At 42.5% G+C, this 14832-nt stretch overlaps 1 protein-coding gene across 2 annotated transcripts in view; it reads right to left on the bottom strand.

Moving 5' to 3' along the window:
• Positions 1–1593: 1593 nt before the first annotated feature.
• The window catches only part of LOC131484791 (E3 ubiquitin-protein ligase RNF103), a 106574-nt gene continuing 93335 nt past the window's right edge, over positions 1594–14832 (bottom strand). For both annotated transcript variants that reach the window (XM_058683411.1, XM_058683409.1), the window contains 3 exons: positions 7069–7190; positions 3560–3674; positions 1594–2187 (listed from right to left, as the gene is read on the bottom strand). In XM_058683411.1, the coding sequence (XP_058539394.1) occupies positions 2045–2187; positions 3560–3674; positions 7069–7190 (380 nt within the window). In that variant the 3' untranslated portion in view covers positions 1594–2044. The remainder of the gene's footprint in view (positions 2188–3559; positions 3675–7068; positions 7191–14832) is intronic.

Below are 14832 nucleotides of genomic sequence, written 5' to 3'. Positions count from 1 at the left end.
CTGATTATCCATATAAGACAAAAATGCTCAGGGATTCTGAGCATCCCTTAATTCCATTATCATTCTGTGAAGAAACTAGCCAGATAAATGCAATCATGAAAATATATCCTGTTAATGTCAGTTCTTCTCAAGTTAATTTATAGATTCAAAGTAATCCCAATCCAAATCACAGCTAGTTTGTAGATATTGACAAATGAGTTCTAAAGTTTACGTGGAGAGGCAAAAGGCCCAGAATAGCCAACACAACAGTGAAGAACAAAGCTTGATGGTATTATCTGACTTCAAGACTTACTATAAAGGTACAGCAATAAGACAGGGTGGTAATTAGTGAAGGAAAAGGCAAAGACATCAATATAACATCAGTGAAACAGAACCGAGGGCCTGAAACAGACCCACACAAAAATGGCCAACTGATCTTTGAAAATGGAGTAAGGACAATATAATGCAGCAGAAATTGTCTTCTCAGCAAATCGTGCCAAAACTGGACATCAACATGCAAAAAAATAAATCTAGACACAGACCTTACACACGTCGCAAAAATTAAATCAAAATGGATCAAAACCTAAATGTAAAACATTAAATTCCTGGAAGAATTTTGGAGAAAACCTAGGTGATCATGGGTATGATCATGACTTAAAATCTGACACCAAAGGCATGATCATGAAAGAAATCTTTGGAAAGCTGGACTTCATTAAGACTGAAAACCACTCCGTGAAAGACAATGTGAAGGAGTGAGAAGACCAGGCTTAGACTGGGAGAAAATATCTATAAAAGACATATCTGAGATAGGACTGTTATGCAAACAACTCTTCAAACTCAACAATGACAACCCAATTGAAAATGAGCAAAGACCTAAACACCTCACCCAAAAAGATATACAAATGGCAGAAAAGCACATGGAAAAATGTTTAACATCATAAATCACTAGGGAATTGCAAATTAAAACAACAGTGAGATAATACTACATACCTGATAGAATGGTCAAAATCCAAAACACTGACAACATCAACTACTCACGAGGATGTGGAGCACTAGGAACTCTCAGTCATGGCTGGTGGGAATGCAAAATGGTACAGCCAACTTTGGAAGACAGTTTGGCAGTTTCTTACAAAACCAGATATGGTCTTACCAGTGATCCAGCAATTGTGTTCCTTGGTATTTACCCAAATGAGTTGAACAACAAACAGCAGCAGCAGCAGCAGAGAAAAGCAGCAGAGAAAAGCAGCTGGACGGTGAAAGTCCTAATCTCACAGCTGTCTGCTCTGGGTCCAACGTGCATTGGGAAGGAAGGGAAGCAAACTACATATGCACACCTGTCAGGACATAATACAGCCATCCTGGCCAACAGGACAAGGAGTCACAGTTCTTGAGGATCCTTTTGGTTAAACAGATGACAAAGCAGAAGCGTCGCTCCCACACCACATCTGTGAAAGCTGGGGAACAGCATCCACGGAGCAGAAGCCTCTTCTGCTGGGCTTCCAAGTCCCATATGACTGGCTATAGCACCTTCTCTCTTTCCAAGGCCAACATATAATCTGAGACCGCAAACACCTTGAAAATTCACTGCACATGACAATCTACAATGAGACCAAGTGTTAAAGCAAAAATTTATTAAAATCCATTTTATATAGTGTTTTAGAGACAAAAAAATGGAGAGTCCTCAACATTCAGGCCAACTCTATCCTCAGAAGTGCTTCGGGAGAAGACAGATTCCTTTGCCTTTCCCTCCAAAAGATACTTCTGTTTATGCTCCTGAAAATGATGCATCGCATGAAGTCAGATTCCTTTGCCCTCCCCCCCCAAAGGATGCTTCTATTTATACCCCTGAAAATGATGCATTTATAACCCCAACTCTCAAGGACAATCCCACTGAGATCCCCAAACCTCTGCAAAGTGAAGAGATATGAGCAGAGAACCTTCTCAGAATAAAAGTGCCTCAGAGGTGTAGTGCAAGAGATACATAACATGGTGACTTCTTCAGAGGAGTGTGCCCACTCCCAGTAGGTGGGCTGTGAAAGAGCCTGAGGGCCCAGCTGGGCAGCCACTAGCTGCGGAGTGTGGCCAGACGGGACTGCATGGCCTCCAGGGCCTCTTCTTCCTCCTCATCTTCTGATGCAGCCATGGCTCCTGAAGGTTCAGGCTCCGGAAGGGCGTCGGTCACTTTACTAGGTGCTTTGCCCAAGGCCCCTGAAAAGAAACAGCAAACAAATGAACAAATTATCATTTTAAAGAAGTGGTCCCTTATCCTCTCTGCCTTTCGTACCTGAAGAGCCTAACAAGAAACAGAAAAGGGGCAATAAAACAAGCTGTTCGCGGGCGGGTTGGCTCACTGTGACAAAAGTGCAAATGCCAACTTGTGATGATACCCAGGTCATAATAATGGAGGATTCGGGTTTTAAGAAATTTGGTACTGCCACTCTTGTTCTAAATTCCTAAACACTATTGAATACTTAAGTTTCAAGATTCATGAAGATGTTACATGTCTCTCAGTAAAACTAAACTGTTTTTAACCTTCCACAAAAGGTTTTCCTGGAGGAACTAGTCTTTCCCAACAATTTAAAAACAAATAATTAAATAATTTTAAAACAGATAAAAATTAAATCTCATGAATTTTTTTGTTAAACATAAAACCCAAACTCCAGAAGTAAAAATAAAGCTTAAAACTTCATTAACCATTTTTCACAGATGACTGTTTTTGTTCATCCTCTTTCCAGTCTTTTCCTATAGACATGTTTTTTACACACGAGCATATATTTCAATAACAAGGCTCTTCTCACACATTATATTGTGAATGTCTTTCCATGTCAATGAACGTATTTCCACACTATCACAGCTATAAAGTATTCCATTAAAACAGATGTAATTCAACCAGTATTCTATTAGTATCCATTTAGGTTATTTCAAACTTTTCAATATGATAAATAATGCTACAACAGACTTCCTTGAGTTAAATCTTTCAGCACATCCTTAATTACTAGTTTAAAATAAACTCCCAGAAATCAGTCTGTCAGGTTGATGGCTTTTGACAGCTACTGCCTAATTGCTTTCAAGAAAGTCTATAGAAATTTAAGCTCCCCTGGGGCGCCTGGGTGGCTCAGTCGGTTGAGTGTCCGACTTCGGCTCAGGTCATGACCGCGCGGTCTGTGAGTTCGAGCCCTGCATCGGGCTCTGTGTTGATGGCTCAGAGCCTGGAGCCTGCTTCGGATTCTGTGTCTCCCTCTCTCTCTGACCCTCCCCCGCTCATGCTCTGTCTCTCTCTGTCAAAAATAAATAAAACATTAAAAAAAAAAAAAAAAAAGAAAGAAAAGAAATTTAAGCTCCCAACAGCAGTGTTGTGAGAGCAGTTTCTCCTCACCATTCTGAAAACTTTAGGAATTTTTAAAACTCTTTGCATTTTTAAAAGATCTTGAAAAATAAGCACAATATCTACATAGCTAACTTGCATAAAGAGTCACTGCATTGCATTTAGAGTCATAAAGAAAAAGGTACTAGGTAATTTAGTGAATGCAAGAAGAATGACCATAAACAGAGGGGAGAAAGTCGAAGTCTCAGGACATACCTGCTGTGATTTCAAACAGAATTTTGTCAATTTCCATTTCTGCTGCTTCTTCCATTTCTTCCTGATCATCCATGCTTTCAAAAGTATCCTCTAACATTTCTTCTATGATGCCAGCCTAAACACAGAAAAAATCACATCACGTCCCTCAACTGGTAAAAATGTTCCTCACAGAAACATCTGTGGGTCCAGTTCCACCTGAGCTCTAGTGTGTGTAAGTCCAGACCACCCTTTTGAGGGTGAACACTCAAGACAGATGGTCATGAGAAACAAGGATGCTGTCTGTCCTCTCTGAAGAAAGGCAACGGCCATAGGCAAACTTCCCAGATTCAGCACCAAGGTTGGACGGGGGCCTCTGTCAATGGAGCCTCTCACAGTAACCCAGACGGTAATGATGGCACTGGGGAACAACTTGTTGAAAGTTGAGTGTGCCCTGAGCTGTCTTGGGAAGCATGAGCCCTAATGTTGTAAGCAGAGTCCGTGAGCACCGGACTTGAAACACAGTGTGAAAGCTGAGTGGAGTCTTAGTGGGCACTATGATAAGTACCAAGAGCAGAGTGGGGCTCCACAGAACCCTAAAAAGGCCTGAAGAGTACTTCAGCACGTCCAGGTCACAGCTGCTGGTGTAGGGCCAGTCCAGGGGGTCTGGCAAGGATCAATCAATTCACCAGAGCCTCATCCTCCATTCCTGACAGAATTGATCAGACAGCATTTCTGGACCCAACAAGGTAATGCCCAGACTCTACTGGAAGCCTTGTGCCTGGAAGCCTGAAGCCAGCCACTCAGCCTCCTTTGTCCTTGAGATAGCAGGGCTCCAGTATGGCACACAAGACAACTGTTCTCAGGGCGCCTGGCTGGCTTAGTTGGAAGAGCATGCAACCCTTGATCTCTGGGTCATGAGTTCAAGCCCCACACTTAAATAGATAAAACATTAAAAAAAAAAAAAAAGGAAACTGTTCTTTTTTTTTTTTTTTTTTTTTTAAATTTTTTTTTTTTCAACGTTTTTTATTTATTTTTGGGACAGAGAGAGACAGAGCATGAACGGGGGAGGGGCAGAGAGAGAGGGAGACACAGAATCGGAAACAGGCTCCAGGCTCTGAGCCATCAGCCCAGAGCCTGACGCGGGGCTCGAACTCACGGACCGCGAGATCGTGACCTGGTTGAAGTCGGACGCTTAACCGACTGCGCCACCCAGGCGCCCCAAAAGGAAACTGTTCTTGAACACTTGCCAACACAGGCCAGACCTGCAGTCTTCCTTGCCAAGCACTGTCCTCAGCTCCCAACTAGGACCCTACTGACTGTTTTTTGTTTGGTTTTGAAGTAAAAGGTCAGAACAGCATCCTCCAATGTCAGAAAGAGGCCCCCTGGGGAGAAGAGGTGGGAAGGGATGGAGAGGCAGAAAGAAAGCAAGGGTTCAGGCTTCTGAGAAGCTGCCAATAGAGAAAAATCCTAACTGCTTTGCCACTTGCAACAGCTGAGCCCCTTGCTTTGTACCTAATCCAGTGATTCAAGGAGCAGAAGGTCACCTGTGACAGCTCCAGCCCTGGTTCCCTGCACTCGCAGAGCATGACTCTCACTACATATGCTGATGCTATCAGATGTAAAAGCAAGCCCTCTCTCCTGCCTGCCTTTGTGCTGCCAGAACACTCAAGTGACTCCTAATAACATGAATCAGAATAACCATATTCTACCATTCTCAGATCCTTTCCTCTCAACCAAAATGAATAAACAGATTCAATTCAGATTCAATTCAATGGCCTGAATGAATGGATGTCATCTCAGTGCTGGAGGCTACTGAAAAGAGGTGCAGTACATGCTGGTTAACTAGTTACACGAGCCTCCTGGAATCCTGACTGTAACAGCCTTCCACATCCTGGAGGCAGAAGCTGTTATTCATTCATTTATCCACCTATTCAATCAGCAACCATTCATCAAATGCCTACTCTGTGCCACACAAAGGACAGGGGCTGGGACAAATGGAATAACTAATATCATGTCCCTGCCCTCGAGGAGCTGGGCCCCTACCACAGGCTTCAGTTTGTACTTGGGGATGTATATCCTGGAGTGACCTCAGTAACTATTATCTACTACATGCAGGCCTTCCTCCAAATCTATACTCCTTTCACTATTCAGAAACCACTGTGGAAAAGACCCCAGGTTCTTGAAGGGGCTTCCCCCCAGATCCTAGTGGTCACAAATTTAGAATTTAGTGGGCCTAAAGTCATTCCAAGAATTACCCTGTTATCCTGTTCTAGATGGACAGTCATCACAACTTGGGAAAAAAGATCCACGTACCACTTTTAAAGGACACACACTCCTGACCCTGGTCCCTCCTTCCTACTACTGCCCAAGGATTTCTCATCCCAAAGACCTAGGTTCTGAGCTTTATATGTTGCTATTCTATCAGTTTTCTCCAGTTCCTCTCCCCCCATGCCTCAGAGTCCTGCATATAATTCAAGTTCATAAATGAAATTCCCTAGGAAGAAGAAATGCAATTTCTATGTACAAGCTGAGGTATACAATGTTGGCTCTTAGGTCACAAGTCAAAAGTGTGAAACACACCTGTCTGAGATACTTCCTACCACCATTTCTGAGGCAGCTCAAGCAATAAGGTCAGACATCTGTGCTCCAAGCCCAGATCTGTCACTTATGACCAAGGCCACTTAGGTAAATTACCTGGCAACTTGAAGACTCAATTTCCTCCTGTGTAAAATGGGGTAAAAAAAATATCTCCCCCACAGGGTCACTGGGAGGACTCTATAGGACAGCACGTGTGACGTACCACTGGCTGGCAGGGAACTCAGTAGCCATGCTCTTCTGAGCCTTGTCCCTTCCTGTCTGAAGGCCACCGGTATAGGTCCTCTCCAGGCCCTGATCCTGGGGTGGCAGGTACTTACTGCTTTTGGTTCTCAGTCTCTCCTCTTCTGGCCTAAAATAGGGGACATTAAACTCCACAGAGTGTGGGCCAAATCCAGTCCACTGCCTGTTTTTGTAAAGTTTTACTTTGACACAGTCATGCTCATTTGTTTGTATTATCTATGGCTGCTTTTGTGCTACAAAGCAGAGTTGAGTAGTTACAACAGAAATGTATGGCCCATAAAATATAAAATACATTTTATTATCTAGCCCTTTATAGAAAAGGTTTGCCAATTCCTGGTCTGGAACGACTTCCCTCCCCAGCGTCACTAATACTCCCCTGAGGAAGACCCTGGTTTCTTTCTGTCTCCCTGCTCATGTTGGAGCCTGGAAACTCTAGCTCCCTGAATCTTCCACCTCCCCTTGAGCCTTGGGTATACTTTCACTTCTTCTAAGGAACACTGGCAATCTGACCCATCCTCTGCCATGCTCAGTTCAGACAGTTTCAACCAGTGCTAACAGCTGCTCCTCGGTCTTCAAAATCATTTCTGTCCGGCAACAGTGGTCCGTCCATTCCCACCCAGCCCCAGCCCCCTGCTCTGCTGGAAGTGACTGCTAACTGTTTGGAATAGGATGCAGAGTTGGCCCCAGGTCACCTTCATCATCTCTTTGGATAGCTCCCTCATGGTGGCTTGGATTTCTGGGATCTTCACAAGGCTCTGCATGGCCTTCATCACTTCTGTGCTCTTCTGTAGGGAACCGGCCACTCGCAAAACCGCTGAAAAGGAAAAGGAACAGGATCGTTCAATAGAATGTGACACAGGATTGGGAATAAAGCATGACAGTCAGGTGCGCCTAGGTAGCTCAGGTGGTTAAACATCTGAGTCTTGATCTCAGCTCAGGTCTTGATCTCAGGGTCGTGAGCTCAAGCCTCGCCCTGCGCTCTGTGGCAGGTGTGAAGCCTAATTAACAACAACAAAAAAAGAGTGATAGTCAAATTATAAGCTATTCTAATAAAAGAGAACAGTAGTAGGTAAACTCCCAAAACTATCTGTGAACCTACATTACTATGCTAGTTGACCAAGAGACTGACTTTTCTAAACCGTACACTTTAGCTACAACAGGTACAAACTCTGAGCATGCACACCATCCGGCTGATGTGGAAAGCAGCCTGAAGGCGTGCATCTGAGCTTTAGGGAAGGAAGCCCACTAGGAATGACTGTGATACCAGGACAAGTCACACGGGAGGAACAGCTCTAGATCTTGCCAGGGCCACACTGGAAAATACAACACTTTAGGCTATACACAACTGGTGTTCCCCATACACCAGCCTACGGATGGCTGCTGCTCTCTGAGGGCCCTGTCACTAGTCCTCAGGAAAATGAGAGAAATCAGGATGAGATACATAGTGAGTCTACGTGTTGCTGTATGGCGGTTACAGTTCCTTGCTACGGAAACATTTTCTGTAGTTTGATCATATACACACTTCTATATAAGAAATCATGGTAATAGCAAATGATCATCCCTCTGCCCTGCACCCTACCCACCACCACACACACATCTTTAACATGTCAAAGATATGGCAGCCTTCCAAATCTTTTTTGCAATATCATGAGACTTAAAGTTCTGAGCTGTCCAACAAAACTGGCACAGAGACCGCCTGAGCACTGCAGTGCCTGGCTAAGCCACGAGTTACTAAAAATTTACCCATCTGAATCCAGACTCTAGGCAGCTCTCACATGTAAGGGAAAAGAAGAGGCAAGGAAACAAGAGTGACCAGGGAAATGTCTGGGTGACATACACACCATTTTGCGATTTTTCTAAAGGAGTAAGGAAGTGTGTTAGTTGCAGAGAATTCTTCATTTCTCCTTAACATTGGAATGGGGAAGTGAAATACTGATCTATTAAGATTAAGATTAGTATATATTACAGCAGAAATATCAAGAATCTGTATGGATGAAATAAGAAATTATATATGCCACTATAATGATACAAAAGTTTTAAAATATTAAAGTTACTATTGGTTATTGTAAAAAGGTAAGTGAGGGAAAGAAGGGCAAAAATAAAGTTTATTCCATATAGTTCTTTTTGAACTATAAAGTCTGATGTCTACACAGGCCCATGTTTTATCCTAATTTACATGCTGAGTTTCCCACAGAGAGTGCTTGAACATGACATGTGTTCAATAAACTTTTTTGAGTTGAATTAGTAAAAAAATAAAAATAAAAAGATGGGAGCTAAAGAAAAAAACTGGTGTAATAAGTATTAAATACTAAAACATTTGTACTTTGAAAAGGGTATGAATTTCTGATTGTTAAAAGAAACAAGAGAGGTGCCTGGGTGGCTCAGTTGGTTGGGCATCTTGACTCTTGATTTTGGCTTAGGTCATGATCTAATGGTTTGGGAGCTCGAGCTCTGCGTCTCCCTCTCTCTCTGCCCCTCTCCTGCTCTCTCTCTCTCTCAAAATAAACAAACAAAAAAAAAAAAAAGAAGAAGAAGAAGAAGAAGAAGAAAAGGAAGAGTATAGTGGGAAAAGAAGAAGCAAAAATAAGCTTAGAAATAAAACTAATCCCAAAAGACTTTAATTTGATTGCCAGTCAGGATTGGGGGAAGTAGATTTTTAAAAGGCCAATGCTACAATGGAAACTCAAAACAAAGAAGATGAATATACAGAGAAAAATAAAAGACTAAAAACTAAAATGTACTTTCTATGTTCCACAAGGAAAGAAGCATGTGAGGAAGATAAAAACTGTTTTATAATAAGTCACCCCTACAGCAGAATGAGAAGTAGGCCATAAGCTGGAAGAAAATATTTGCAAAAAACAAATGAGAAAGGAATGTTTATCCAATGTATGCAAAGAACTCTTAAAACTCAGTAAGAAAATGAACAATCCAATTAAAAATGGGCAAAGACCTAAACAGATACCTCACCAAAAAAGATGGCAAAAACCCCGCAAACCCTACACGAAAAGATGATCAACATATCATTAGGAAATTGCAAACTAAAACATGGAGATACCACTACACATCTATTAAAATGTCAAAATCCAAAGCACTGACAACACTCAATGTTGGTGAGGATGTGGAGCAACAGCAACTGCTGGTGGGAATGCAAAATGGTACAGCCACTTTGGAAGACAATTTGGCAGTTTCTTACAAAATTAAACCTACTCTTATATATGTGCTCCTTGGTATTTACCCAAATGAGCTGAAACGTATGTCTACACAAAAACCTGCAGATTGACAGCTTTCTTCATTATTGCCCAAACTTAGAAGCAACAAGGTGTTGCCTGCAAATGAACAACAATAATGGAGCAAATAAAGCGTGGTATATACAAGGGAATATTCAATGTTAAAAAAAGCTCTCAAGCCATTAAAAAAATGAAGGTAACTGGGGCACCTGCGTGCTTCAATCGGTTGGGCATCTGACTTTGGCTCAGGTCATGATCTCACAGTTTCTGAGTTTGAGCCCTGCATGGGGCTCTGTGCTGACAGCTCGAAGCCTAGAGCCTGCTTTGGATTCTGTGTCTCCCTCTTTCTCTGCCTCTCCCCCACCGTGCTCTCTCTTTCTCTCAAATAAGTAAACCCTAAAAAAAAAATGAAGGAAATTTACTTACATGCATATTACTAAATGAAAGAAACAAATCTAAAAGGCTTACTTAACACATTGTATCAGTCCAACTATATGACATTCTGGAAAAGGCTACTACGGAGACAGTAAAAAGATCAATGGCTGCTTGGGGTGGGAGGGAGGAGTGAACAGGCAGAGCACAGAAGATTTTTTAGCTATACATATTTCACAATAAAAAAAGAATCTCCAAAAAGGTTAAAATGATACAGAAAACAAGAGGTTAGCATTATAAAAACTACCTGACATTTAAAATTAGAAAGAGCAAAGTCACACGGGAAGGGATCATGACATGAGCCTCATTGCCTGGTTATAGCTCTTTCTGCTAGTCCCTCCCCAGCCCACCGCCAGACCTTCCTGCTGTTTTTCCAGCATTCCAGGCTCCTCCAGCTGCAAGGTCTCTGTATGCTCCTCCCTCAATATGCAGGGCAGGGCCCCACTAACAGCTCTAGAGAGTGGAGACCTAATGGATGGATTTCTTTTTTTAACAGTATGCTTCATGAATTTGCATACCATCCTTCTGCACAGACCATTGAATCTTCTCATTAAAGTCACCATTCTGGTAATATGTGCTGCCCAAGAGAGGACAAGATATCTTTTTTATTTGGAGGTGGACTCATGATTTTATTCCCAGTGCCTTCCATTGTGCCTGACACAGCTGACTCTCAAATGTTGAATAAACCAATGAATGCATTTAGAAGACAACAAGCAAAACTATGATATTCAAACTGGATTTTAAAAAATGTTAAACATATTCACGTCTTAACAGCAAGCAACACTGAGGTGGTTAATAAAGACTCAAATGCCTCTACATATAGTGACATATTTAGATCAGAAATGTGTTATTCCTTTCTTGTACTGACCATAAAAATTCCAGAGCGTTTCTTTATGGAAATAAATAAAATCAACCAATTTCATATGGCAAAAAGAAGGGGAGGGACTTTAACAAATAGAAACTAGTTCTCCCCAAATTTTCAATTACATAGAATGATGGCACCCGGGGAACAACTTGTTGAAACTCTCAACTTCTCACTTCCCCTCCTTCCAACTCCTGGCAACCACCAGTGTACTTTCTGTCTCCGTGGATCTGACTATTCTAGGCACCTCATGTAAGTGGAATCATAGTTATCTGTCCTTTTGGGACAGGCCTATTTCACTTAGCATAATGCCTTCAAGGTTTATCCACATTGTAACAAAGTGTCAGCATTTCCTTCCTTCCTTCCTTTTTTTTTTTTTTTTTTTTTTTTTAAAGTTTGAGAGTGAGAGAGAGTGCGAGCAGGGGAGGAGCAAAGAGAGGGGGAGAGAGAATCCCAAGCTGGCTCTGCATTAACAGCACAGAGCCTGACTTAGGGCTCGATCCCACGAACCATGAGCTCATGACCTGATCAAAAATCGAGAGTTGCACACTCAACCAACTCAGCCACCCAGGCGCCCCATCATTTTTTTCCTTTTAAGGCTGAATAATATTGTGTGTATATATACCACATTTTATCTATTCATCCTTCAACGGATACTTGGGTTACCTTTACCTTTTGCCTATTGTCAATAATGTGACTATGAACATGGATGTACAAATATCTGTTTGAGTCCCTATTTTCAATTATTTTGGGTATATACCCAGAGACATTATTTCTGAATCATATGGTAATTCTATTTCCTGTCTCACCTTTGAAACTTTCTCTTAACTTACTCCCCCTTTTAAAGCATACTCATCATCTGTCTTATTCTGCAAGAAGCTGCTGTCAGAAAGCTATCACTTGGAAAGCATCTAATCATAACGTATTAATAGCTGACAAGGCTTAACATGTTACCCTTCCCAGGGATATCTGCATTTTAGCTGAAGATCTTGAGGAAAGTGACTTCATCAAATGGTGGCTTTTCAAAGCAACAACAGGCTAGGATAGAAGGGGGGCAGACATTGAGGGCAAGACCCTAATCTTAGGAACTCTCATTATAGTATTTCTAGTTTTCTCTTTTCTCATTCCAAAATGTAGACTCCTCCCTCCTGCTCTGTCCTCGGTGCCACCCTTCTCTGCTGTATTTAATTTGCCAGCAGGAACATCCTACTATAAGGCCTCTCAACAACCTCCCCAGGGCTTCCTCCCACCAGCCTGGTGCTTAAGTACTTAGAAGCAGGGTGATGATCCTCCTGGAGTCAGTCTGGACAGCCCCAAATAGAAGCTCTGTTCTCTCTTTAGGACCGCTTCCCTTCTCTCAGTTTCCAGTGTCTTTTAATGGCCCTGCATTCTTTTCAGGTTCAAGGTCTTAAAGCATTTCCAGCTTATTGGTACCCTGACTACATCCATTTACTCTGCATCCAGACTAAAACTTCCCAGTGTCCTCTCTTCCGTGCATCTCATTTGACTAAGCTACTCAGGTCCTGCCCATGGCCACTCAGGTCCCCCGCCTGCCATCCTGCTGTGCCAGTCCCTTGCTGCACCTACAGTTTGTGCTCACAATGTGCACGGCACTCTACTGCCTACAAAATGGAATGATAAGTCCTTGCTTAACTTACAAAACTGACTCCAAATTACCTTTGGAGCTCTACCTCCCACTGCCCCACTTAATGTGCTCTTGTCAAACTGAAACATGTACTCTTTGCTGAACACAGCCTGAAGTATTTCATCTGTGCCTTTGTGCACCCTAATCCATGAACTGAGATGCCTCTGATTCGCCCCAGAATACTTTTCCTCTGAACTAGTCCTGCAGTTTATCTGTGCCACCCCTACAGCGATCTCAATCTGAGCTTGTCTCTGAAAACCCTTGCTCTCCTGACGGCTGTAAAAACTGTCTTCCTCACCTCCCTGCTCAGCCTCTCCAGCCATCCCTCCTCCATGTTCTCCTGCACCCCAACCTCCAGGAACTTCCTAAATGTGCAGTTCTTCTTGGCCCCAGGGCTCTCCTACGAGCTGCCTGGCACTCAGGTTGGAGCACCCATGTCGTCCTTCAGTATTGTTGGTCCCTGAAAGGAGCCATTCTCCACTCCGGTTCCCTTTTCCAGTCTCCTGGTGCTTATCACAGTTTGCAAGAGAAGTACCACTTACTTGACTATTAAATTTATTATTTTTTAGGTATTTTTTTTTTTAATTTTTTTTTCAACGTTTATTATTTATTTTTGGGACAGAGAGAGACAGAGCATGAACAGGGGAGGGGCAGAGAGAGAGGGAGACACAGAATCGGAAACAGGCTCCAGGCTCCGAGCCATCGGCCCAGAGCCTGACGCGGGGCTCGAACTCACGGACCGCGAGATCGTGACCTGGCTGAAGTTGGACGCTTAACCGACTGCGCCACCCAGGCGCCCCATGGTATTTTTATTAAATTTACAGATTAGCTGCTTTCATCCCATACCTAAAGGGCAATGACTGTGCCTATAATGTTGACTATCCCTGGTGCCCAGCAATACATCTGCCACATAATAGGGGCTAAAAAATGGACTTATTAAAGAATTATCATTTCACTCTTGGTAGCTTTGTCTGCCCAAGAATACTGGGGAAGTTTCTCATGCTGCCTACACTTAATCCAGCCTCCCCACCATCCCCACCCTCTCCTTTTCTTTCTTAAAAAAGAAGAGAGAGAAGAAGAGGGTGGTGAGAAGGAGCTCTGACAAACAGTTCAAGGAACACTAGAACATTTCAGAAAGAAGTGTTCATGAAATAAGAACAGGATGATTTCAAAAAAAATCAGAGAACTCTTCTGTAAATTAAAATTCAGATAGCCAAAATGAAGAATTTGAGAGAAGAAATGGGAAATAAAGTTAAGGAAATTTCTCAGAAAGTGAAACACAACAACAAAATTGGTGACAGTGATCATATTTTGAGCTACGTATAGAGCAATCACCACACACCAGGCGTTGCTTGATAAGCCTCACAACTACTCTATGAGGAAGGTGCTATTATTATTTTCAAAATGGAAAACAGGAAAGGTAAAAAAATTAAAGGATCAGTCTGGGAAGTCTAACAAAATCTTCTGCTTCCAGAAAGAAAGAGAAAATACAGTGGAAAGGAAATGATCTCATGAACACATCCAAGAACTAAAAGACCAGGGAACTGAAGGGACAGCACCCTTGTCTTTTAGGAATCCATGTGGAAATATTTACAGATGAAACTGTGTGGGGTCTTAGGTTCCCCAGGGGGAAATACAAGGGAGTAGATGCAGATACAGATGAAGTAGGACCAGACAAGATTTCTGTGCAGGTGTAGTAATTCTGACATAACCATTAAGATATAAGTGGAGATGCCACCCACACCCTAGGTGACAAAGTCAGGCGTGAAGATAAAAATGTGGAAAGCAGTATTTTGAGGCACGACATTAGATAAGGCCACCTGGGGGAAGAGAGTGAATATGGAAAACAGCAGAGGATCTAGAACGGAGTCTTAGGGCACTCTGACTCATTTAAAGACCAAACAGGGGGCGCCTGGCTAGCGTGGTTGGTTGAGCATCCAACTCTTGATTTCAGCTCAGATCATGATCCTGGGGTCGTGGGACAGAGCTCCAAGTTGGGCTGTGCATGGAATGCAGAGCCTGCTAGGATTCTCTCTACCTCTGCCCTTCTCCCCGACTTGTGCACGTGTGCTCTAATTTAAAAAAAAAAAAAAAAAAACAACCAGCAAATATTTTACTTTCCAGTTGAGAAAACCACAAATAATATGTATCTGAAACAAACAAAATATATTGTTATGGGTGTATATTTAAAGGATAACAAGCTCTGACTTCTGTGCAGTACATTCAAGAGCTTCTGTTTACTACTGAAAGTACATGCTACAGGAGAAGAGATTTTTCATGTGGATGATTA

Source organism: Neofelis nebulosa, chromosome 9 (genome assembly GCF_028018385.1).
Source record: "Neofelis nebulosa isolate mNeoNeb1 chromosome 9, mNeoNeb1.pri, whole genome shotgun sequence".
In the NCBI taxonomy this organism is placed as follows: domain Eukaryota; kingdom Metazoa; phylum Chordata; class Mammalia; order Carnivora; family Felidae; genus Neofelis; species Neofelis nebulosa.
The sequence above is the reverse complement of the archived record's forward strand: the minus strand, read 5'-3'. Positions and strand labels throughout refer to the sequence as shown.